This window comes from Rhodnius prolixus, unplaced genomic scaffold, assembly GCF_049639745.1.
Source record: "Rhodnius prolixus isolate KJV_2025 unplaced genomic scaffold, Rpr scaffold_3, whole genome shotgun sequence".
In the NCBI taxonomy this organism is placed as follows: domain Eukaryota; kingdom Metazoa; phylum Arthropoda; class Insecta; order Hemiptera; family Reduviidae; genus Rhodnius; species Rhodnius prolixus.
Window position 1 is genome coordinate 4,470,836 of NW_027411603.1, and position 26,953 is coordinate 4,497,788.

Consider the following 26,953-nt stretch of genomic DNA (forward strand, 5'->3'; position numbering starts at 1 on the left):
GCATGACTTTGTAATTCACAACGGAAGGAAAAAGACCGGTAATGGCGGCCGGCAAGGGGCGGGGAGTGAGCAGCAATGTTTGGCACGCGAATTCAACTATATATACACTAATATTAAGTTAGCATGTCCTTAGTTCCGCTAATAAGTTTTGATTTCTGGCGATAAAAAAAACTGACCGCAGTTACCTACTTCCGTAACTACACTTAACACAACAACACCAAGTCAGAAATATTAGGACCCAAAAATCTTTCTTAAACCACATTCCTAAATAATTACAATGATTATAACACTCCGGAAAATCCACTTTTCAGAGAGAGAGAAAATTCTTTTGCAAAAAAAGCGACGAATTTTCTTTTACAGTATAATAATTTCAATATTTCTAAACTGCAAGTTTTCAAGTTAAAGCCGGCGAATTAACTGGTCAATTTGGCAGCCTATGTTCACAAGTATTGTGATCGTATAAAATTTCTATTTCTACTTTACGTTTAGATTTTAGTAAAGTAAAAAGTAGTAAAGTAATCGCCTATTTTTTCAGGCGTGGCTTAACGTCCAACTACCAATTAGGTGTCGTGGACGGAGGTGACTAGCAAACATACTGTTCTACAAAATTCCTCATATTAACACATTAAATAAAATTCAAGGCCTAGACTAGTACCGCAATACATCTTAGCTTTGCGGGTCTAGCCTATAACCGCCTAACATACTTTACTATAAAATTCCTCATATTAACCGTTAAATAGAATGCAAGGCCTAGACTAGTACCGCAATACATCTTAGCTTTGCGGGTCTAGCCTATAACCGCCTAACATACTTTACTATAAAATTCCTCATATTAACCGTTAAATAGAATGCAAGACCTAAACTAGTACCGCAATACATCTTAGCTTTGCGGGTCTAGCCTATAACCGTCTAACATACTTTACTATAAATTCCTCATATTAACACATTAAATAAAATGCAAAGCCTAGACTAGTACCGCAAGACATCTTAGCTTCGCAGGTCTCGCCTCTAACCGCTCGGCTATTCGTGGCACCTACGTTTAGATTTTATCTCAATAGGATGCCCGACTAGTGATGGTGGCAATCAAAATTCCTAATTCTACTTATTTACAGAATTGATTTTTCACCTAGTTCAAATAAGATGGTTTGTAAATTTTTTTTATTACAATCTTATTTTGGTTTTAAATTTAAGACGCGCTAACATAAAAAAAAAAACATTAACGCCCAGAGCTTTTTCAGTGCGCCGCCGATCTCCGGACTGTGAGAGCTTCTAGTTAGATATAGCAACAATGATAATTACTAAGTCAGTCGATATATACCGTGTACGACAATCGACTTGGATAATGATCACCATATGAATTTATAAGAACCCAATCTTGGACTAAGAATGAATCCCCGAAACCGGTCAAGTCTTTTAGAAACTTGCTGTACGGGATATAATTTTCAAATATTGTGAGGCAAAAAAAAAAAAACCGCACACAGGAACTGGTCGACAGACCACACACATCGATTGTAATATTCCAATACGTTGAAGGCAAACTTGTATGCTAGTTATATATTTACACAAGCCCCCTCCCTCTCCTCTCGCCACTGCCTTTACTATAATTTAATTTTAATTAAATTATAAACAGCTTCTTTTTTTTTTAATTATTAATTACTCTCGCACAATTTAATCGACCTCTTATTAAGGCTAGTTACATTAATTTAAAAAAAATTAAAAAATCTTTCCTGTTGATAAATTAATTTAGGAACATAGTATTTTTAGCCATTTCCTCTTAAATACGTATTCTCAAAAAAGATCAGACCAAAATGGTACCTTAGGACAGCATCCCTGCAACCTCTATTCTTTGATACTACATCAAGTTTTACATTTGTTTCCGTCTGGCATACCACAAAGTTTTGTGAATTTATTTTAAGAACAAAAATATACAGGGTGTATACGGAGGAGTGGTCGAAACTTCGGGAGGTGATTCAGCAGCTCAAATGCAACAAAAAATATTCTATTCACTTTGGCCCGATTCTCAATAGTGTCCCAAGATATTTGCATTTTTAACTTTTCCGTCGTTGTTCGCGTTTTTCACCATAAAAATTGTCGTAACTTTTCTATCCTTTATCCTACAACAAATCTGCTTATTCCAAAAGAAAGAGCATTAAATTTCCTATAAATATGCTTAATTCAGAGCCTCAAAACGATTCTTATAACAATGAAATGTTTACTTCAATGTCTAAAAATTTCGTTCTCGATTATTTTTGTTAAAATTTTCAACTGCATTTTTTCAATGATTACTGAATCAAGGAGTCACATAATTTCAGAAAATGTTGCGCATTTATTGAGCTTCAAGACCATATGGATTTTTTTTTTTGATAAAAAAGTTACGGCTGTTTTTATGGTGAAAAACGCGAATATCGACGGTAAAGTTAAAAACGCAAATATCTTGGACACTATTGAGAATCGAATAGATTTTACATTCTTTTTACTGTAATTGACTGAAAAGTACATAAATACAGTAACACTAGGCGCCACGGTAGCCGAGCGGTTATAGGTTAGACCCGCAAAGCTAAGATGTATTGCGGTACTAGTCTAGGTCTTGTTTTCTATTTAATGTGTTAATATGAGGAATTTATAGTAAAGTATGTTTGGCGGTTAGAGGCTAGACCCGCAAAGCTAAGATGTATTGCGGTACTAGTCTAGGCCTTGCATTCTATTTAATGTGTTAATATGAGGAATTTGTAGTAAAATATGTTAAGCGGTTATAGGCTAGTCCTGCAAAGCTAAGAGGTATTGCGGTACTAGTCTAGACCTTAGGTTTTATTTAATATGTTAATATGAGGAATTTATAGTAAAGTATGTTAGGCGGCTTAAGCTAGATCCGCAAAGCTAAGATGTATTGCGGTACTAGTGTAGGCCTTAGGTTTTATTTAATATGTTAATATGAGGAATTTATGTTTTTTAGTCGGCTCCGTTCATGACACCTAATTTGGTAGTTAAACGTGAAGCTAGCCTGAAAAAATAGGCAATTACGAGAGAGGATACTGTCCGGAGGCCGGTAGTGCACTGAAAAAAAACACCCCGGGTACCAATTACCTCAGATGTTAACGCGCCTTAAATTTAAAAAAAAAATATATATATATATAATATACGAACTAAATTTCAAAATAAACTAAAATTGGCGCATTGTCCTAAGTTCAAAATTAAAGGTACCTTAAACAAAAGCTATTTATAACAAAAAAAGAAAAGTAAAACAATGCAATGATTTCTTGAGCTGCAGATTCAAGGAATAGCAGACAAAGAAATATATTCGAACCAGTCATGTGTACAATAAATTACCACAAGGATTCTTAGAACTGTTTACATTTTTTTATTAATGTTTACCAATATATAATAACCTTCCTTTGAACACCTGGTTTTTAGTGTACAACCGGCCAACTCTCTATTACGCATGCGTTGTGCTCTGACTGGCCCGTGTAACCTTTGCAAAGGTTATAACTTAAGTTTATTTACATTTGAAGTTTGGTTCTGGTAGGTTACATCATTCATTCATAACGATGTATTCTTCAATTTTTTTTAAATTATTAATAACAATTTATGCGAATTCTTGAAGACAGTGTAATAATTAACTGTATTTAATATTATTAATTCTAATTTGAGGTAGTAAGCGGCTATTGCCTAAAAATAGATGGAGAAAATGGAACAAAAGTACTGCTCGCTTTACCACGGCCTTCTTCATCGGTGGACATGCTAAAAATACCGTTTTATCCTTTATCCAGTAATTCCAGATTTATAGAGAAAATTAAGTTATAATTTTTCATTTATTTTTGGGCAAACGTTACAAAAAAAAAAAACATGGAGTCTATTCTTCCCAAAAATCTTTATTCCTCAAAACGATGTTTTCTTTTTTTCGTTTCAAGTAGTTTTCCCCCTATTTTCATGAAAGTATTTTGATTTTTGATTCAGCATGAAACGAATGATGAAAATGTATGCAGATTTTATGATTGTTTTTTGAGCTCTAAGGCATAGGACCTAGGCTAATAATGTGGCATAACCTACCCAATAGAAAAACGTAACTCTCACATTCAATCCTCACCAGTCCCTTACAAAGTTCCTTCTTAAATCAGTCACAGACAATAAAGATCCCTTGATCTTTCCTGCTCTATCTGATGATCTCAAGAAGAATCTTCAGGCTAATCAGTCTTTGTTGAATTTCTTCATTTGGGAACAAGCCCCCCCATTTCATGCCTATTTCTGGTAATTTCCTATTCTCTGATTTCTTAGCCAGTAGCTGCCTTGGAATTGGCAATTGACAGGATTATAGGTTTTCGAAGAGTTAAGAAGGAGCCCCCTGCTTCCGTCAGCTCGTCTACCCTGGGATTACTTGATGTCCCAGAACGCCGGACATTCTCTTAAGTTCCATTGAGTCTTCTTCCACATTCCTTTAGTACCTATAATGAACACTTTGGCATCTATTTTTTCAAGAGAAAAGCCATTGTAACCACAGTTCATTGTACAACTAACATATTCATTCTCCCCGGTGAAGACCTTAAGGACGGAACGCTATGTACGGAGACGGGCCTAACACTTTTTCTTTTAAATTGGTTCAAACTGATGACCTCCACATTTTGCCGTTCCCTTGTTAGAGGATACGCTCCTCCCAGTCGGACGATTTGGACCCGCCATTGTGGCAATAAACGTAATCACCCAAAGTGACCTGTATTTTTTATATCCAATAAACAACTCAGTCAACTTCCTTTAAGCACGAACCAATGGGGAAAACCCAATAGTTTCCACACTAAGCTGGCAATGAACCAGCTGCCAGATATTCACTAAGTGAAAGGAAGTGCGCGTGAATTACAAGAACAGGAAATCGTGCCGACCAAAAAAAACAAGAAATGTAATTCGCAGAAGCTTAATTAGCACAGCTGATTCCGTTATTATTAATTGTTCTTATTATTTTATTCCTAAGAATTTATTGTAATATTATTTCTTTGAACTTGTCTGACGATAGCCTTGAATGAAAAATGTTCTCTTAATGGAGATACTAAACCACCTCAGAGGAGGGTACAATTAAATTCATGAAGACCTGGACCTTGACACTTTTCCAGTTCTACTCCAGGATGTGTTCATTCACTCGAAATAGGCGGATTAAATAGCTGTTAAACAAAACATTGGTTTTACGTATAGGCGCCACGAATAGCCGAGCGGTTATAGGCTAGACCCGCAAAGCTAAGATGTATTGCGGTACTAGTCTAGGCCTTGCATTTTATTTAATGTGTTAATATGAGGAATTTATAGAAAAGTATGTAAGGCGGTTATAGACTAGTACCGCAATGCTAAGATGTATTGCGGTACTAGTCTAGGCTTTGCGTTTTATTTAATGTGTTAATATGACGAAATTTGTAGTAAAGTAAGTTAGGCGGTTATAGGCTATACCCGCAAAGCTAAGATGTATTGCGGTACTAGTCTAGGCTTTGCGTTTTATTTAATGTGTTAATATGACGAAATTTGTAGTAAAGTATGTTAGGCGGTTATAGGCTATACCCGCAAAGCTAAGATGTATTGCGGTACTAGTCTAGGCTTTGCGTTTTATTTAATGTGTTAATATGACGAAATTTGTAGTAAAGTATGTTAGGCGGTTATAGGCTATACCCGCAAAGCTAAGATGTATTGCGGTACTAGTCTAGGTCTTGCATTTTATTTAATGTGTTAATAAAAGAAATTTACAGTAAAGTATGTTTGCTAGTCGCCTCCGTCCACGAAACCTAATTTGGGAGTTGGACGTAAAGCCCGCCAGAAAATATAGGCAATTACTTTACTCTACGTGTATTGGAAAGCAGGATTAAATGTTTTGCTACAAATACGAGTTTTTTTGAGACCCAAAACCGGAAATACGATTGAAAATATGGTTAATCAGTCATATCACGCTTGTTTATTGGGGTTTTCTGACAGGTTTCGAACATTAACCCATCATCAGAGGATATTCAGTTTGGAGTAGAGAATTCTATTAATAATACTAATACTAATAAGTAATACTATTAACAAGTCAATTACGAGAGAACAAATCACCGGAAATGTAACTTTATTCGAATACATTTTCTAGGAAATGTCTTTTTAGGGCAGTTCTAGGAGATAGTTGAGGCTTAGTGACATCACTACCGGTGTATTGTTGTGTGAGTTGTTCTTGTGGGCTACAATGCGAAGTTAGAAGCAACAGAGTTAGAACCTTGTAAATAATGAGTAAGAAGAAAATTCAAGTAAACGTTCACAGCTGACATTTTTTTTTAAATAACGAAAAAGAACGATAAAAGACGAACTAACATCTGTCGGGTTTTTTTTTTCAATTCCATAATTACAATCAGGCCACAGTATATTTTGCATGCGCCAGAGTCCATTAATTCGCTCTATTTCCTGTTTTAGAATAAAGTTATTAGCAAATAGCCCCACTATTCTATATGCAAATTGTGTACACTTCATTCAGATGCAATAATATTTAAAAATTGCTTACCTCAAAGTCCGGAAATCATATTCTAGCATGACGGGTTAGCCAACTTAAGGAAATTTACACGATATATTCTCCTCCATTATAAAATATTAAAAAGAAAACGGAAAGACTGTACTAAGAGAAGGTGTATCGATCTGGAGTTATCACCGGATATTCGTACGTTTAGGGGTTCCTAAAAATAACTGCAGAAAAATCGAATTTCATATATCGCGCTTAGGCACCGACAGAGAACGACGTCACAATGACGTTTAATTTAAAATCGCTCAACCTGCAGTATTATCTTTACCGTGTCCATTCCCTAGTTATTCAGGGATCCCCCCCCCCAAAATGGCTCCCACAATTTCATTGAAACATCCTGTAGTGGTTACAGACACACAAATATAGAACTTTTATTGGAAAAACATTTTACCCGGAAAATTGTATTAAGGAAACAGATTTTTTCACTAAACTGCCATTCCCGTGTAATTGACGATCCTAATTAAACGGAAGGTTAAATGTGTACCTCAAACTGCAGATCTGCAGAAAATCCGTCTGACGGAAGTACGTCTTTAGTCAATAGAGTGTTCACTTTTTTTTTTTTAAAGTGGCTCCTTGGATTACCGGCAAACTTCCTGTTTACATTTATGAAATATACAGTTTTACAAACTGCAATAATATTGGTAAGAATTTATTAATGGCTCAAATGTTTAGGTAGGTTCTCATGTATATTTGTTATACCGAAGATGAACCCAGGTGGGGGCGAAACGTCTTTGTTTTTTTTAAAGAAGAAGAATAAGAAAAGAGATAACAAAGATTTGAGATTGAAATACGGCTTCAATATAACATATTTAATCGAAACTTACCATCGAGGAGCACTCAATCAATATAAATCGATTAAAGACAAATAAAAAAATTGCCTATAAAACAATAATTAGACCCATCGTCACATAAGCCAGCGAAACCTGGGTGCTCAGGCAAAGAAAGCGAAAAGATGCTCAGGGTTTTTGGGAAAGAAAAATACAGTGGTACCTCGGTTCTCGACCACAATTCGTTCCGGAAGTGCGGTCGAGAACCCAATTTGGTCGAGAACCGAAACAATTTATCCCATAAGAAATAATGTAAACTACGAGGGTCGTTTGAAAAGTCCGTGCAAAAATAAAAACTACTTAATTTTTTGGGGTAAACCTTTTTTATTTTTCAACATAGTCTCCTTTTAGGCTTATACACTTCGTCCAACGCTGCTGTAGTTTGTTGATCCCTTCCGAATAATAGGATTTGTCCAAGTCTGAAAAATAGCCATTCGTTTCTGCAATCACCTCCTCGTTTGAATAAAATCTTTTTCCCGCCAGCCATTTCTTCATATTGGGGAACAAATAGTAGTCCGAGGGAGCCAAGTCTGGAGAATAGAGGGGATGTGAAACGAGTTGGAACCCTATTTCCATTAATTTTGCGACCACAACTGCTGAGGTGTGAGCTGGTGCGTTGTCGTGATGGAAAAGGACTTTTTTGTGGGCCAATCGTGGGCGTTTTTCTTGCAGCTCGGTTTTCAAACGGTCCAATAACGATGAATAATATGCACCTGTAATAGTTTTACCCTTTTCCAGATAGTCGATGAGGATTATTCCTTGCGAATCCCAAAAGACAGTCGCCATAATCTTTCCGGCCGAAGGAACGGTCTTCGACTTTTTTGGCGCACATTCCCCCATGGTAACCCATTGTTTAGATTGTTCTTTGGTCTCAGGAGTGTAGTGATGTATCCATGTTTCATCCACAGTGACGAAACGACGCTTAAAGTCCTGTGGATTCTTCTGGAACAGCTGCAAACCGTCCTTGCAACACTTCACACGATTTCGTTTTTGGTCAAGCGTGAGCAATCGCGGCACCCATCTTGCGGATAGCTTTGTCATGTCCAAATGTTGATGCAAAATATTATGTACCCGATCATTCGGATGCCCACAGCACTAGCAATCTCACGCACCTTCACTCTTCTGTCATCCATCACCATATCATGGATTTTATCAATGATTTCTAGAGTAGTAACCTCAACAGGGCTCAAACCAATGCCAAACACAAAGAAATAGACCGATTCAAACGAATGCCAAACACAAAGAAATAGACCGATCTGGCTGAAACTTGGTGTGTGTTCTTCCAAGAGATGCTACTAACTAAACATAACCTCGATACGCGCCAGTAGTGCTATCTCTCCGACTTTGCACGGACTTTTCAAACGACCCTCGTATGTAGTAGTTTATTTCGTTTCTAAGCCCCAGAAACTGGCCTAATTTTTATATTTAATGTAAAAAACATAATATGCATTTCATATTTGTTAATTATTTCTTTCTTGAGTTGAATAGTTCTTCTCGCAGCTTTTCTCTTACCTGTATCTTTACCATCACTGCTGGCTTTCTTTGGTCCCTGATGTCTTAGGGTTAAAATAAGTGTAACGTAAAGGTAAACACTAAGAGTGAATCTTCCTCCGATTGCAGATTGACAAAGTACTGATGCTGCGGGTGAGGCGCGCCGGGCCGAACGAACGCCATTCGGCTCATCTCCAGGTGTTCGAGTTCCAAATGTTTGTTCTGATTTCAGGACAATATTTTCCCGAATTTCTTGGTCGAATACCGATTTGTTCGCAAGACAAGTCGTTCGAAAACCGAGGTACCCACTGTATTAAGAAAAGATATTTAGCCCGAAGTGCGAGGAGAATGGCGACTGGAAAATCAGAAAGAACCATCTTGAATTGTTAGGAAATTGTTTAGCAGAACCAGACACATAGTCGCCCAAATAAATTTAGGGAAGATTGAGATGGTTGGGGGACACGTTGGGAGAGGATGCCTGCGGGAAGGGTGCCCCAGAAAAATTGGAAAAAAGAAAACCCAGGAGGCAGAAGAAGAAGAAGAATTCAAGGGCGCCCTCGATTTAGATGGCTGTGGATGATGTGGAGGAAGACCTTTGTCCAGGTTGGAGTAAGAAGATGGCGCCCTTAAGGCTGTGAAAAAACGTTGAGGAGATCCAGGTCCTAATTTAAGGACTGTCTAACCCAGGGGTCGGCAACCTATTTTAAGTAGAGAGCCATTTCTCCTTAAATAATTTTAATAAATCTCACCAAGAGCCGCAAGGATGATAGTGTAAACAACTCTGCAGATCATTTGTATTCGCAAATTATTATTTTAAGATATTCAATAACATTTAAATGTTTTATATATTTATTTTCACACATTGCAAAGTAAATAAACAAATAAATAATAACTAAACGAATGAAAAGGCGGCAGTCTTTACAATATAAATCAAGTACTTTATTTTGATTCTATTCAATTTCGAACCTCGTATCACATTTAAAATTCTTTTTGAAAATATATCTTTGAGAAATGGAATACATTCCTTACAATAAATTTAAAATATACAATATATTTTGGGCAGGCTGAAGAGCCACACAATTTGGTTAAAAGAGCCGCATGCGGCTCAAAATAAATATTTCGAATTTGGAGAAAATTTGCATTTTCTCTTACACGGTACAAGGAAGTGTTGCGATCGTGGGGAATTTTGAATTATAAAGTTTCACCGGAAACGTAGGTTTTGTGGTTAAAAAAAAAAAAATTAAATGGTGTTTGTACAACCGGAAATAACATCGTATCGAACTATTTCTTTTTTTTAATTCTTGATTTTCTAGTTGGATAGTTCTAACTAGAATGTTCTAATATTCTGATCTATTTTTATTATATTGGATAAAGATTTATTTATAGGAATTTTACATAAAACAAAAATAAAATATATATATTCTAAATGGCCACAAGAATAGATAAAAGTATTTGATAAAGATGAAAGGGAAGTTGCCGACAGAGGACCGACGGCTTTTGAACAATCACCACACACGTCGAGTTCAACGTACGTCTCGTTGTAGCCAGAACGGCTTAACACAATAGTGTAGAGTAAGATAGCCGATCGTCTCTTGTCATTTTACTATTAATAGCCACGGCTGGGCTATTAATAGTGGAGCTATGCCCCCCTCCACTGTCGCACCCAGGTTGCAAAACCGGGCACCGACACTCCCTTTACGCCAAACTAGGGGAAAAAAAATTGAGACATGAAATGCACTCACTAACGGTTCTCAAGGATTTATTTAGAATTGCAACTAAATGACTTTACGGGGGGTGGTGGTGCATGACTGCTCTTAGAGCCCCCCCATCCGTAAAATATATTTCCTTGAAAAGAATTCCAAACTTTGAGCGACAGCTTCCTCCTGAGTAAGGCAGTTGATATTTAACAGGCGGGTTAAATAGCTCTTTAAGACAACATGGGTTTTACGTAGCGGAGCGGTTATAGGCTAGACCCGCAAAGCTAAGATCTATTGCATTACTAGTCTAGGCCTTGCATTTTATTTAATGTGTTAATATGAGAGAATTTACAGTAAAGTATGTTAGGCGGTCATAGGCTAGACCCGCAAAGCTAAGATGTATTGCGGTACTAGTCTAGGCCTTGCATTTTATTTAATGTGTTAATATGAGAGAATTTACAGTAAAGTATGTTAGGCGGTTATAGGCTAGACCCGCAAAGCTAAGATGTATTGCGTCTAGGCCTTGCATTTTATTTAATGTGTTAATATGAGGAATTTATAGTAAAGTATGTTAGGAGGTTATAGGCTAGACCCGCAAAGCTAAGATGTATTGCGGTACTAGTCTAGGCCTTGCATTTTATTTAATGTGTTAATATGAGGAATTTATCGTATTGCTAGTCGCCTCCGTCCGCGACCCCTAATTAGGTAGTTGGACGTAAAGCTCGCTTGAAAAAGTAGGCAATAACTTTACTTTTACTACTTCAGCACGTGAAGTAGACCAAATTTCTGCACCTTATGAAAGATCAGTGTACCAAGAACTAATTCATGGGAGCGATGAAGCTTTTCATATATAACCAATACCTGGTCTGAAACGGAAAATTACATTTTACGATTTGCACATACAAAGACTCAGCAAAATGTCTAAATATTTATTTCCCACGTAAACTCAATTATTTATTTTAAAATAAATGCATGAATAAAATACACTTAAATATTACAAATTCCAAGAAATGATTAACAATAAATAGCCTGTAAAAAATGCACAAGAACATTTTGGGGAAAGTTGTGAATTTTGTATTCAACAAGAGGCTAAAACAGGAATTTAACAAATGAAAGTGCTAACTTAAGTATAAAGTAAGAAACCTACAATTAATTATTTAAATTTAATCTGTTTGCAATTTTATTGAACTAAATATGTTAACGTGTTAAGAAAAATCTAGAAGGCAGAAACTAAAAAAAAAAGATAAAAATTATAAAGGGAATCAGCTGCAAATTGATATTCCGATTACGAGCGTTACGCAAGAAGTAAAACTAAAGAAATAAAACCTTGATATTTGAAACTATTAGACAACATAATCATTTTAAAAGTTCTCAAATTTTTAACAAGACACCTAATTAAAGTGGGATATGTTTGATTTCTTGAGAACTGTTCTTGGAAGAAGGGGATTGCTGTATAAATATGGTCACTTAATGACTGAGCAACGCTGTAGGGAGACTGGGAGTAAGGGCAGAAGACCCGGATGAGGCGCTAATGGAGTTCCAAACTCCTTCATGATCATGGAGTTCAAAAATCAGTTTGAGTAAAATGGTGAGTATGAATGTCCTAGACTGTATCCAATGACGGTCGTTGAAATCCATGAAATCCACCAGTGATTCTGGGGGCTCTTCATTCATTGGTTGATCAGCCAAAGTTGATCGGCCCAGCAAAAACCTGGAAAAATCCTTTTAATGGACTTGATGCTCCCCAAACAGGTACTTATCTAAGGCATTTCTTCATTGTTGGTACAGTTCAGATGTACAAAACTCGAAGTTCAAAGTTTGCCGAAGAGAGTGCTTGTTTCAATCTATTACAGTACAATTTATTGGATCAGTTGAACTCCATACATTCTGGACAATGCAATGGGTTTGGAGTAGCTGTGTGGACTGGTTAGAAAGTCAAGGGAAACAACGTCTTTCTAGCAAGAAGAACCGTACAATCAGAGAGAATCATTTCCGCACTCAGCTTAGAAGATTTTGACAGTGCTTTGAGGAATCGTTTGTCTTAAAGCAAAAACTGTGTGATCATCAGTGAGATAGACACTTTAAGCTGATATACAGCGATTAAATAACCGGAGAAGCCATGGTTTGTAGAAGTTTGCAGAATCACTTCAGTTCAATCATAAGCTTTCGAATGCGCATCTGATTATCTATAGTTTAGCGATGATGTTGGTGATATCACTCAATCTACTCTTTAAATAAAGCAGTTGTATGGAAAATAAAGGCAAAGAGGTAAGTGCCAAGGTAGCCGAGCGGTTAGAGGCGAGACCTGAGAAGCTAATATGTATTGTGGTACTGGGTTCTTAGGCCTTGGATTTTATTGAATGTGTTAATATGAGGAATTTACAGTAAAGTATGTTTGCTAGTCGCCTCCGTCCACGACACCTAATTGGACGTAAAGCCGGCCTGATAAAATAGGCAATTACTTTACTTACTTACTTACTAAAGACAAAGAGGATTGTCCAGTACATGTAAGAATAGAGCTAGAAATATTTTAGCTACATTAATTCCAGAAACGCCAGTTCCAGAATGCAATTACAAATTCTTTAGAGGAAATGAAGAGGCTTAAACTTCCTGATTCATCAGCTGTTTTTATTTTTTTTTTACACAAACCTTAATAACTCAGTAAATCACAGTATACACAACAAAAACAAGAACAAATTCAATCACTTATGTGTTACACAGGGAGAAAATGAATCAAAGACACCCTTTTTCCGAATCCAAGATTCGCCGGAAAGCCTAGAAGAGGCTGTATAGCGACGTCGTTTATTATAATGAACTGAAATACATGAATATTTGAAAAGAAAGAACCGCTTTTCTGTTTTTTTCCCCAATGAATTGGTTAATTGGAAGCAAAGAAACTAAACATATCCTGGGCACCAAACAATACTGGCAATGTGTGAACAAAAATAAAGAAATGTTTGTTAACATTTCTTTAAAGAAAACAAATAAAGACTCAATAGCGATTGTACTAATTCATATTAATTAGTATAAACACCTAGACGCCGCTTTCTTACTGCAAAAAGAAAAACCTGAAAAAGTGCCAAAACTACCAATCAACTGTGAAGGGGGTTAAAATAAATATAAAAAACGATAAACGTTCCTTAATTATAACTCTAAATGCTAAAAGAATCAGCTGACAAATATCAAACCAATGAAAGAACAATATAAAGAACCATTCACGGTGAAAATGATTCTAAAAACCAGTTTTCTACAAAAAAAAGAAAAATTAATAATAAATTTTCCCATTTCACCACAAGAAAAATCCATGTGAAAAAGTGACTTGAATGGTTGAACATGTAACAATGTTTTTTTTTTTTTTTTTCTGGGATAGAATAGATCCAAGTAATATTTCAAAAAATAAAGTAATGCCTGCCCTAAATTTTACGTTTTACCAGTTAATTCGTCACTACAGACTAAAACGAAAGAACACGCTTCTTCGGAGGCTGACAGACTATTGAAAAAGATCACGGCGCTAATGACCTTTAATTAATTGACGCATTTTAAATGAAAAAAAAAAATAATACTATTCAAAAAAATACTAAGCGAGATTTGAACACAGATCAATTATATTTTATAAATTTCAAATGTGTGGAATTTAGAGAATTATGTTATATATATATATTAGCATTTTTAAATTTATTATTAGACATATATATCTTCTTTTTTTTCTTTTTTTTTTAATTCTGCAATATTATATTAGCCATGCCAAAAACATACTTCACATGTGAATTTAACTCGAGCCATTTGTCTGAATTAAAAAAACTACCACATTTTTATAAATAATCTTTATTTTACGATTTAAAAAAATGGTTATTCTAAAAATGTTAGCTTTTTAGATGCTGAATTTTAGAATTATTAGTTGCTTTTTTTAAAAATTATTTTAAGTAAATGGCCATTTAGTTTCTTATTTTTACTGGTAAGACTGTATATAATTCACTGTGTACCATGTGATAACGGTGGAAACATCAGTTGTTTTTTTTTTTCTTACATCTCTCACTTAACAACAATCCCTTAATAATAAAATCCCACTCCAAAATATCACGGAGAAAACCCGGCATTAAACATAGATAACAAACACAAAGCGTTCTTCCCAAAAGATGTATACATAACGAAAGAAAAAGAAAGACGAATTAGATCTTAAGAAACAAGACTAAACTTAAAGTACAAAAATAGCAATAAATTTAGTAAAAACTTACCATGTGCTAGTATACTTCTCAATACCAAAGTTTTTAACCTTCCACTTATCATTTGATTTCCAAAATGAACCTTTTCGTTACTTTAATAAAAAACACAAAGCACAAATTATATTTAATATTCTTTATGATTTGACACCAATCACCATTTTTCTTTTTTGACTTATTTTTTCTTTTAAAGAAATACCTAGCCAATAGATATTTTATAAATTGTAAACCCGAGGAACTTTTAACTCGTGATAAAATAGTAAATTATAACGAATTTTAGAGAAAAAAAAACTTGTACATAATCTAACAGTACAAAACAAAAATAAAATTAGAAATCCCTAGTGCACAATTAATTCAGATTTCTTGCAATAAATACGAGTTAAATAAACTACAAAAAACAATATAACCGACTGATACTAGACTGGTCACAAGCGATAGCGGGCTAATAGAAAATACATGCCTTGGCACTTGTTGGTCGTGGTGTGGCCAGTGCGCATGCGCCAACCATTCAACCATATTTAAAAAAAATATATATTAAAAAAAATGACTACATGCGCCATCTACATTTTTAAGTGACTAACTAAACCTTACACAATATAAACATACTAGAACGTAACCTACTCCGGTTTCTTGGGTTTTACGATATGTGCAACTGACAAATGTTATTTGGCATTATAAGGCTAAACATTCATTGATATTAAATTTGTTAGAAAAGCTCAACCTTTTCTTTGACCCATGTTCGAAATTACCCGGAAAAAGATTTTGAAATAACACTTTTTTGAATCAAGTTTAAAGAAAGTCGTAAGTAACAGCTAATTTTGTGAAAATCTTAAAAAAAAAAAAACATAAAATCGCTGTAAAGTGGCATTTCCCGTTTATAAATTGTGTTCATAAGCTTAGTGTCTAGTTGGATGGTGGTAAATTAAACTAGACTTCAAATTTTAATGCGATTTTATTTATATTTTTTGGGTCATGCTTGATCACACAGTCGTCAGACAGGTAGAAAGACATACATAATTGACTAATTTGTTAAAAAAATACAGTCCTCTTTCTTGTACCTACTAGATCTGGTACGCTACCTTGGGCTCTACATAGACAAAATACTCACGTGAAACCCACGTACTAGACTTAAAAGACAAGCAATGACAAAAGTTGCGAAACTGCTTTACAGACTACTTGGACGACGCTCCAAATTACCCATTGAACTCAAAAGCTTAATAAACAACACTATTCTCAAACCTATGTGAACTTACGGACTAGAACTGTTAAGGGTTCAGCCAAACCTACAAACTGACGGACTGTACAGGACATTTCAGTCAAAACTATTTTGACAGATAGCTGACGCTCCTTTCTACGGTGACTAACCTCACTCTTCACAACGACCTCAACGTTCCTTTCATAGACCAACTCGCTAAGACTAAATACCCAAAATTCCATACTACTCTCTCGACTAGCTCTAATCCTCTTATACAGTCTCTCGCTTCCTCTGACATTAATACTTCTCGCCGATTGAATCGCCAGTGGCCCCGCGACTTCCTTGCAGTCTGAAGGCCTAAACGCCATTATTCTCCCATCTCTCCTCTCTCCTCCTCATATTCTCCTCCACACACTCTCCTCTCTCCTATAGAGAGTGCTACCGCTGGGTAGTTTCTCTCCTCCCGCACCAGTTCATCACTCTCTCCTCCTCACATTCTCCTCTCTCCTATAGAGAGTGCTACCACTGGGTAGTTTCTCTCCTCCCTCACCAGTTCATCACTCTCTCCATATTTACTTATTGTATACAATGTATACAGATTGTAAATTACAAAATAAATTAAAAAAAAAATAAATTAATACAAGATTATAACAATTAATATTGTTTAGCCCCTCATCGCTTGTTGTCTACATTATTGCTCTTATAGTTTACACATCATCCACTTCCGAACTTATATTTATAAACTTAAATAGAACTACTTGACAGACCATTACACCTACGAGACATTGTCTAAGATGTGAATATTATTTTATGTGAAAAGTTATTTTGAATTGTTTTTGTTAGTGTATTGTTTATTTATTTTTATATTGTTTATAGTTTAATTTATGTTTAATTGGAGGATATCATTCTGTAATAAGTACATACTTTTCTGTTCATGTATTTTTCATATATTTTGTAAATATACATCATTCATTCATAGTTAATGAAGCAGAAGAAAGGGTTGATGTGTCGAGGGATGTTGTAACTAGTGCTGCACGAGAAACGAGACAAATCTCGGTCTCGGTCTCGGTACCGAGACGAGACTTGAGCAACCGAGACCGAGATCGAGACATGATATATATCTCGTCGAGAAATCTCGGTCTCGTCTCGGTTTTTCAAATATTAATTTTTAGCTACAAAATTATAAAAATGTGTTCTTTATTAATAAATAATCATAACGGGTATTGAATTAATTATTAAAAGATACGATTTTATTATATATGTTCAATATTACTACATCTATTTGACTTCGAATTACATAAGTAAAGTAAGCAAAGTAAAGTAATCGCCTATTTTTTCAGGCGGGGCTTTACGTCCAACTACCAATTAGGTGTCACGGACGGAGGCGACTAGCAAACATACTTTACTGTAAATTTCTCATATTAACCATTAAATAAAATCCAAGGCCTAAGACCGGGAATCGAACCCAGTACCACAATACATATTAGCTTCGCAGGTCTCGCACCGCTCGGCTACCGTTCGAATTACATAATTTTTACATAAATTCACTAAATTTCACTATTCATATCATTCATTCATTCAATTTCATAAATTTCACTATTAATAATCTAATACTTTGAACTTTGATATTGTTTGAATTACATTTTAGAATTTTGGAATTAGTGAATTTGAAAAAAAAAAGACTATCTATGCACCTAAAAAATATTGCCACAAATTTTCGTTTTTAAGATACACTTTGCCCAAGCATTGATACATAAGAGAGCTTTAACTGAGTCAGAAGTTAGAGAAGATCTTCTATTGGTCATTATCATCGCAAGCACTGAAGTTGCACAGATACTAAAAATATCTCTCGCCATTCTAGACAAATTTTTGAAGGAATTCTCATGTGTTTTCCACTATTCTAAAATGTCAACGTCTACTGGTGCTTGGTCTAATTTGGTGTAATTAATTATTTCTGTCTTCCATGCTTCGGTGATATTTGCTGATTTTTGAGCAAATGGTGCAAAAATATTGATGCAGTCGTCGTCGTCGTCGTCAAAAGGTGAATCATCAGATTCTTTATCTTCACCAACAGCCATAACTAATGGAGCGGGAAGTTTATTGGGAGGTGTATTTTTTATTTCACGAACCGACTTGTTATAGGAGGGAGACATGTTATTTGGGTCTTTCATTTGGCGCGTTTTTAACATCTTTTATAAAGATATATAACAGTAATAGTAACATATGATGCATTGAAGTGTAAGTAGTTGTCTTTTACACACATTTTCATTACCAATATATAAATTAAAATAATTATTAGAAAATAATAACATTTTTTGAAAAGATTATTAATAGCAAACCGCTTTTAATACTTAAACAAAAATTCAAAAAACCGAGACCGAGATATCTCGACGAGACCGAGACTTGAGCGACCGAGACCGAGATCGAGACTGCATAAAGTCTCGCCTCGTCTCGGTCTCGTGCAGCACTAGTTGTAACTGTCAACTCCCATGAAGCTTAAAAGCGAGAGGAGAAAAGCTGCTCCAATCTCTCCCACACTGACGATGCACTTGCTTCACAAGAGATAACTTTCGCCAATAATTAATGCATTCTGCAACTATTACTATACATGTGATTAACTGTCTATAATTCCTGCTTAAATTAAACTCCATTAAAATTGGTTTTTGGTTACTTTCTCCACAAAAATGCTGAACTGGCAATTGGCTTACAGCTGATATTATTAAAAAAGAAAAATCCATTTAATATTATTTTACAAAAAAAAAAAAAAAAAAAAAAAAGACGGAGGATTATAAACGTTTTATTTTATTGATTTTACAATCTTTTTTTATTTTAGATCAATTCGATTCTTTGAAAAGTAAAACAGATATATTTAAATATATTTTATTAATAATAATTACAATCATTTGAATTCCATAACAAATTATTGATTCCAAATTGACTAGAAAGTAATATAATTTATATTTTAGAGCCAAATATTCGAATAAAATTATGTATATTAAATTCGTTCTTATTTTTTTAAATAAATATAGTACATTTAAGGAATCACAAATAGAAAATTTAATTATTAGTAAATATAATTTTATAATTTTTTTAAGCCTTTTTTTGTGAAAGTGACATATTTTTTTAAAAATTCTTTAAAAAGACGTTATAATATTTACATTTTTTTTTCAATTTTATTTTTAGAAATAGTGGTCTTAATATTAAAACATGAATTATTAAAATGTAAAGACGAGTTTAAACAATTTTTTTTTTTTATAAATAATTTCATAACTTCTCAAATTTTTTTGAGATTTTAATTTAAGGCGCCTCTACAAGAGGTCGTTAGCGCCCCCAGGGCATTTTTATAATAATAATAATAATAATAAGCCTTTATTGGTTTCCTTCATATTTACATACATATTAACTGATTAATACAATTTAACACAATTAATCTTTTCTTTTCTTTTATTCAATTAAGTATTGAAACTAAATATTTAATAAAAAAACAGAAAATACTTTTTACATAAAATAAAATAAAACATAATTCTTTCGATTATTTTGAAACCAGGCCCAATCATTGAGCATAGGCCTCTCCCATCTCGGTCCATTCGTCTCTATTGTGAACTCTTTTGTACCACTTGTGTCCGGCTACCTTTACTATGTCATCCTGCCATCTCATTTTTTGTCTTCCTTTCTTCCGGCTGCCATAAAAGGGCGTCCATAATGTTGCATGTCTTGACTATCTTCCATCATTACATCGCACAACATGGCCAGCCCACTTCCATTTCAGTGTCTTCACAGTCTGCTCTATATCTTTAACTTCCGTTTCTTGCCTAATTATTGAGCTTCTGATTCTATCTTTTCTTTTCACACCTTTCATACTTCTTTCCATTGCTCTTTGCGTCACTTTTAACTTATTAATTAACTTCTTTGTTAACGTCCATGTTTGACACCCATATGTTAAGCAAGGCATTACACAGCAATCTAATATTTTTCCTTTTTTCTTTATTGGCACTTTGCGGTTCTTCATTAGATGTTTCAGCGACCAATATTTTCTCCACGCTAATGCAATTCTTCTTTCTACTTCTCTTTCATTCCTATTTTCAAATCCTATTAACTGTCCCAGATATACAGTGCTAACTACATAGTTCAATGTTTTGCCCGACAACTTTATATCTTCGTTTAACCCGTTTGTTATAATCATGGTCTTCTTTTCATTAATTTTTAGTCCGGCTATTCGGCCTTCAATATCCAATTCATTTAACATTTTTTCCATGATTTTTGCACTTTGGGCGAACACTACCAGGTCGTCGGCAAACCTAAGATGAGTCAACTTTCTCATATTGACATCAATTCCATATTTGTTGACATCATTCCATTTTAACTTCTTAAACACCTCTTCGAGCACGCAGTTGAACAGTATAGGCGACAATGGATCCCCTTGTTTCACTCCTCTGCAGTTGTTAAAATAAGGTCCATTTCTTTCCAACACTACTCTGGATTTACTATTAGAATACACCTGTCGTATAAGATTAATATATTTTGGGTGAACATCCTGTGCTTCCAATGCTTTATACAAAAACTGGTGTGATATGGAGTCAAACGCTTTCTCGTAGTCGATGAATGCTATATAGATAGTTTGTCGGAATTCGGCTGATTTCTCAATTATTTGGTTGAGCACATGTATATGATCGATCGTAGAAAAGCCAGAACGAAATCCACCTTGTTCAACTGGCTGATGCTTCTCCAGTACAGGCTTTAATTTTTCTGAAATGATCTTCATAAACAATCTGTTAACAGTAGAAGTAATATTCAAAGGCCTGTAATTAGCTATATCATTCCTGTCACCTTTTTTGTGCAACAATATTATATCAGAGACTGTCCAGGATGTTGGTACTTCTTCAGTATTCAAGATCTTATTAAACAATTCCATCCATAACTCCTTAAGTTGCGGGAGCGTTAACTTCAGCATTTCATTTGTAATCTTATCACTCCCTGGCATCTTTTCTTTTTTCAGCTTCGAAACCGCTTGCTCAATTTCAGACATAGTTACCTCGGAAATCACCTGGGTGCTTCTTTCAAAGGGCACTTCTCGCAATTTACTATAATCTGTTGCTGAGTATAACTGTTTAAAAAATTGTGTTGCTATATTTACAATGCTATCCCTTTTCGTTTTCTTTTTTCCATACCTATCTGTAAGATCAGTAATCCATGATGTTCCAGTTGCCAAATATTTTTTAAGTTTTCTAGTACAATTAGAGTTTTCTATTGTCCATTCTATTAATTTATTAACTTTATTATTTAGATCTTTTCTTATACTATATCTGACAGCTTTACAAATAATGTTGAATTCTACCCTATCCTCTTTTGTTTTCTTCTTAGTTTTCTTTCTCTGTTCCCTTTGTCGAATCAGTTCCTTGGTATGTGATGATATTAGTTTCGTTTTCGCCACTGTTGATGACAAACACGAAAAGGTGCTGTAAATAATGTTCCTTATGTCGTTGTAATACTCTTCTACTGTATTCTTATTTAGTTCTTTTTTATTTTTTTCCTCTTCTAATTTCTGTAATATATTATTGTCTGGCTTTTCTAAATTTATTAACGTTTTTAGGTTCCAATTAGGTTTAGGTCTTCTTTCGATAGCACCTCTATTTATTTCCATTTTTATTAATCTGTGATCCGTTTGAAACTTAAATTTACTAATGACATTTAAATTTTTAATTAGCGTTTTCTCTCTCGTTAGCACATAATCAATCTCTGTTTTATCTTGACCATTAGGTGCCAGCCAGGTCCATTTTTTCCCATCTCGTTTTTTAAAGAAAGTATTCATTACGTATAACTTATTTTCTTGGCAGAAATTAATAAGTTTTGAACCTCTTTCATTACGTATCTTGTATCCATACGGGCCTGTAATTACTTCATCTTCTACTTCCTTTTTCCCGACCTGGCTATTAAAATCACCCATTATTATTAACTGATTTCTAAATCCAGTTTTTTGATTTTCAATAGTCTGAGTTAATTCCGAGTAGAAATTATCACTTTCTTCCTCATCTGAGCTTGCTGTCGGAGCATACACTTGTATCAAAGTCAACATCCTCTTTCCTTTTGTTTCAATTTGGAGTAACCCTATTCGGTCAGAAATTCCTTCAAATTTCACAATATTTTTACTGAGTCTAGACTTAATAAGAAATCCAATGCCTCTTTGACCATATTCTTTTCCATTATATGCAAATATAAATCCTGTTTTTCTATTTATTATTTTTTCTGCTCCTAATCTAACTTCTGAAATGCCTAAAATATCCATGTCTGTTTGCATTAACGCATTCTCTAATTCTACACTGACAATGCACTTGCTTCACAAGAGATAACTTTCGCCAATAATTAATGCATTCTGCAACTATTACTATACATGTGATTAACTGTCTATAATTCCTGCTTAAATTAAACTCCATTAAAATTGGTTTTTGGTTACTTTCTCCACAAAAATGCTGAACTGGCAATTGGCTTACAGCTGATATTATTAAAAAAGAAAAATCCATTTAATATTATTTTACAAAAAAAAAAAAAAAAAAAAAGACGGAGGATTATAAACGTTTTATTTTATTGATTTTACAATCTTTTTTTATTTTAGATCAATTCGATTCTTTGAAAAGTAAAACAGATATATTTAAATATATTTTATTAATAATAATTACAATCATTTGAATTCCATAACAAATTATTGATTCCAAATTGACTAGAAAGTAATATAATTTATATTTTAGAGCCAAATATTCGAATAAAATTATGTATATTAAATTCGTTCTTATTTTTTTAAATAAATATAGTACATTTAAGGAATCACAAATAGAAAATTTAATTATTAGTAAATATAATTTTATAATTTTTTTAAGCCTTTTTTTGTGAAAGTGACATATTTTTTTAAAAATTCTTTAAAAAGACGTTATAATATTTACATTTTTTTTTCAATTTTATTTTTAGAAATAGTGGTCTTAATATTAAAACATGAATTATTAAAATGTAAAGACGAGTTTAAACAATTTTTTTTTTTATAAATAATTTCATAACTTCTCAAATTTTTTTGAGATTTTAATTTAAGGCGCCTCTACAAGAGGTCGTTAGCGCCCCCAGGGCATTTTTCAGTGTACTGCAAATACACGGACAGTGTTTACTCATTACAGTAAACAATCACCGGACAGTGAGCTGTAAGGAAGCTTCTCTAGGAAAAGAAAGAAATCTAAAGGTCCAAACAGCTGGGATTCGAACCTGGGATCACCGCGTGGGAGAATTCAGACATTAGCTAACCATAAAAGCTGATCTCTAACCCCTAAATATAACTTCTATATTAATTTTCTAATTTTTACTCATTCAACTTTTCTTTTTCTTCTAATTCCTGCTTATAAATTTAGGCCAATTAAGGGTCCCTGTTTTTATTTTTTGTATTTTTCTTGAGGATGAGTGTAGGGGAATTGCCTGGCCAAGTCATTATGTTTCTCGATTGCCATGTTTTGTTTTCTCTGACTATCAGTACAAACTATTGTTAAAACATCTGCAATCCTAATTAAATCCATATTAAACCGCTCAGCTGGTTGAATACGCAACACTGTCCCAAAGACAAATCTAGCATACATTTTGATACAACTGGTTCATATTGGGCGCATTCAGCAGACAAGAGCGCTACGGAACTATCCGCTGAATGGCGCACTTTTAGCATCGCTCTCACAACATGTTGTGGCAGCGGACGCCATCTTATGGAGCGGAAATTTTCTATGCTCCTTCGACGGAGCGGTGATCGCTACTAGCAAAGTACGTGTATTTATAAAAACAATTTTGAAATTTTTCCAATTTTTTTGGTAATTAAACGCAACTCTCCCAAAATTACCAAATAATTATTAAACCTTCTTGTTTGTAACAGAAGTAAAATTATTTTTTAGTCATTTACCGTGTATGCTTGAGAACATCTAAAGCTCTTAACATTTGATTTTTCTTAAAAAAAATCACTCGGAAAACTACTTATTTCCCCGATATTAAGAAAAATACTAGCTTTACTGCCTTGGCAATAATTTTTGGTAGAAAGGGGATGAAAAAATACATAAAAATGACCTATCGCATGCTCTTCTTTCTCTTTGATAACAAGTTTAAAAATTGAAATATGATTAATAAATACTAGATTTTGAAATGGCCTAGCACCTTTTAATTTAAAAGACGAGTTGTTTTTTATTTGACCGATTCCTCGCTAATATTAATTCGAAAAAAGGTTATGTTTAGGTTATATTAGTAGCAGAGCGTTCAGAGAAATAAGGAGCTCACTTTGGGAGCGATCTGGTAGCGCTCTTGTCTGCTGAATGCGCCCATTTACGCACTGTAGCTCTTGTAAACAGCTGTTATCTCATCAACGGAAAAAAAAAGAGAAGAAAACAATACATCAATAGTAAGAGTCATCAGGATTTCAAGTCCAGACTTAGCTCTTATCATCTAATCGTTCTTAATGAAGATTACTAGAAAGACTTTTGCTGCAGTGTTTTAGTGACTAAATTAGGTGAAGATTAATTGCAATTAAATTAAGTGTTACTTCTTTCGTGAACTGTCTTTTTAAAATAGAATTGTGAGTAGCCAGAATTTCTTTAGGTTGATCTTGAGGATTTTCTATATACGTATATTTCAAAAATTTACCTCGCTTTAAAGCCTATTTTATTCAGTCTTCATTTAAAACCATCCATTTTGGGCTGCATGCAATTTTTAGAAAGCCGACACCGTTTAGGTTTAATTTAATAGATTATTATTATTATGGAAAGAACTAGGTATTTAAAATTAAATTAGGGAATTAAGCCCTGTTAAAGTCCATTTTAAGGGAATTCCAGAATTCGATGAAAATATTCAGGAACAGAAATCATTCAATTAGTCCCGTTTGTGGAAAAATCTTCTTCACCTCTCTCTATTTGTCCATTTAGCATCGACGTACGGACAAAATCTTAAATTCCAGAATCATATCCTACTCTCTATCTTGTATAAAAGTGGTGTACAAATTTGGTCGCTCATCACCGTCAACAAAGGATCACTGTTTGCTTCGATCAACTTCTCACCGTTTACCCTATTTTGTACATTCTCTATACAAGGACAGGATACGCTCAAATGGTCACAGAAGTCTACGGTCAAACATTTTGACGGGCTACTATCTACAACTGATTCTAGTTTTGCAATTTCATAGGAGTTATTATATTCCACATTTTTATTGCTGAATCTTAGACGTTTGGATGATTCAAATGAGGCGGCACGTGACAATGAACAAGTTGCTTTGAGTGAACTGCGTAGAATGGCTCGATGATAGACCGTTTCCTTGGAATGACGTCGTTTCTCACGGACGGATCTACGTTGGGTACGATGTGTTATATCTTCACTTTCCAGGAAATAGGTTAAGATTTCACCTTTTCCTTTGATGTCGATGTAGCCTCTTTCCAAAATGTTGTAGCCACCCAGACGATCTAGTAAGTTTTTCGTCTCTGCACTACAATGGATCTTTTGCGCTGCAACGTTTTTTTTTTTAAGATTAATGCACAGTTTTCTTAAAATTTGATAAACATCATGAATTTGATAAAAACAATAATTATGAAACATAATAACGTTTCCTTGTTACACTGCTCTATAACTCTAGCCTGCCTAGATCTTGACTTCGCCACCATAAGTGCTGCTACAAGCAAAGCGTGGGAATCCAGAGTTTTGGCTTGCCTACCCGTTGATTGCGCCCAGTTTGAACAGATTCTTTAAAAAAAATAACGTAATTTTGACAGTAAACTGAAATTTGTTTTTCATATTTTAAATTACCATAACTTTTGAAAAACCCGACCGATTTAAAACAAAAAAAAAATTTTTTTTTGTTTTTAGGAGCTCAAATACTACAAAAATATGCAACCAAAAATATAACGTTCCATTTGAAAAACAAAAGTTGGATGCTGTATCTCGAGATACAAGGGTTTAAAAAAAAATGGGTCAATCACTGAAAATAAACTAGACTAAAAATGATTAAATACGTGTTTTTTATTTTTTCGAAATTTCCCGCCGTTTAAAAAAGAAAGGGGGGTGGAGCATATAACTCTGGTCACCCTGTATATTCTCCAAGGAAGGTCCTTGCAGAGTGGAGAAAATAACCACACGCCATCTCTCCACACGCTTACCAGATGTTGTAAGGGTGTCTCCTAAAAATTAAGATACTAGGCAAGTTCTAGAAATAGAGATGAGCACTTTTTTTCGGGGTCCAACGTAAATCTACTTCTTTCTCTTTCTGGGGGAAGTCTTTCCCATTTAAGGGAAGTATTGGCTTGTTCAAATCTTTTTTTCTTTTTTTTCAGGAAAGGTGATTGATTAGTGAGAGGATGAAGGCATGAGTGATACCTATGAAAGGAGTTATGTTTTCTAAGTTATTTGGTTGGGTAAAAAGTCATGGCCATTAGATGTCGTGCGCTTTAGCAACCCAGCCTCTTATTAACTCTTAGCTGGTCTCTATTACCTTAATCCAGCGGTCAAAAACTCTCACCTAGTCCAGTAGATTCCATTCTTGACGCCGTGTTAACTGTATCGCCAAACAGACAATACCTGGGCATCTTCTGTCCAACCACTCCAGCGCATACAGGGCCTGTTTTTATAGAAGTAAAAAGAAATCCATTAAAACAGTTCAGTGATGCTATAAAAAATAATCCTAACCATACAAAACAATTCTCTCAAGTAACCTGAATGAATTCCAATCCTTAGTTGTAGTTTATCCTGTGGTCTGTGTCGAATTTTAAAAGATAAGATTGCTTGTAGTAGATCTAAAGAAAGGGAAGCAATTTCGGCAGCATGTTGATCCTGATTCCTAACAGGAAGTCCAGACACTACCATATAAGCATCGCCAATTGTTTCCACTTTGTACACATCATAGTTTACGATTATTGAATCAAAACATGTGTACAAATCGTTGAGAAAGTCCACAACCTTAAACAAATTCGTATAGAATGTTTTAGGATCGCTCATTGATTTTTTGTTTTTGTTTTTCT

The 26,953-nt window shown here is 34.3% G+C and overlaps 2 protein-coding genes across 8 annotated transcripts in view; both read right to left on the reverse strand.

Moving 5' to 3' along the window:
• The window catches only part of LOC141453594 (receptor-type guanylate cyclase Gyc76C-like), a 120,645-nt gene extending 105,431 nt beyond the window's left edge, over positions 1-15,214 (reverse strand). For 3 of the 5 annotated variants that reach the window (XM_074126987.1, XM_074126988.1, XM_074126989.1), the window contains exon 1: positions 14,765-15,213. The gene's annotated coding sequence lies outside the window, so the exon portion shown is untranslated. Of the gene's footprint in view, positions 1-14,764 lie in introns of all 5 variants that reach the window. The other 2 variants (XM_074126980.1, XM_074126985.1) reach the window with 1 other exon arrangement.
• A 7,586-nt stretch (positions 15,215-22,800) lies between these two features.
• LOC141453595 (guanylate cyclase 32E) overlaps positions 22,801-26,953 on the reverse strand; it is a 126,580-nt gene continuing 122,427 nt past the window's right edge. For all 3 annotated transcript variants that reach the window (XM_074126992.1, XM_074126991.1, XM_074126993.1), the window contains 3 exons: positions 26,648-26,891; positions 26,455-26,553; positions 22,801-25,447 (listed from right to left, as the gene is read on the reverse strand). In XM_074126992.1, the coding sequence (XP_073983093.1) occupies positions 24,909-25,447; positions 26,455-26,553; positions 26,648-26,891 (882 nt within the window). In that variant the 3' untranslated portion in view covers positions 22,801-24,908. The remainder of the gene's footprint in view (positions 25,448-26,454; positions 26,554-26,647; positions 26,892-26,953) is intronic.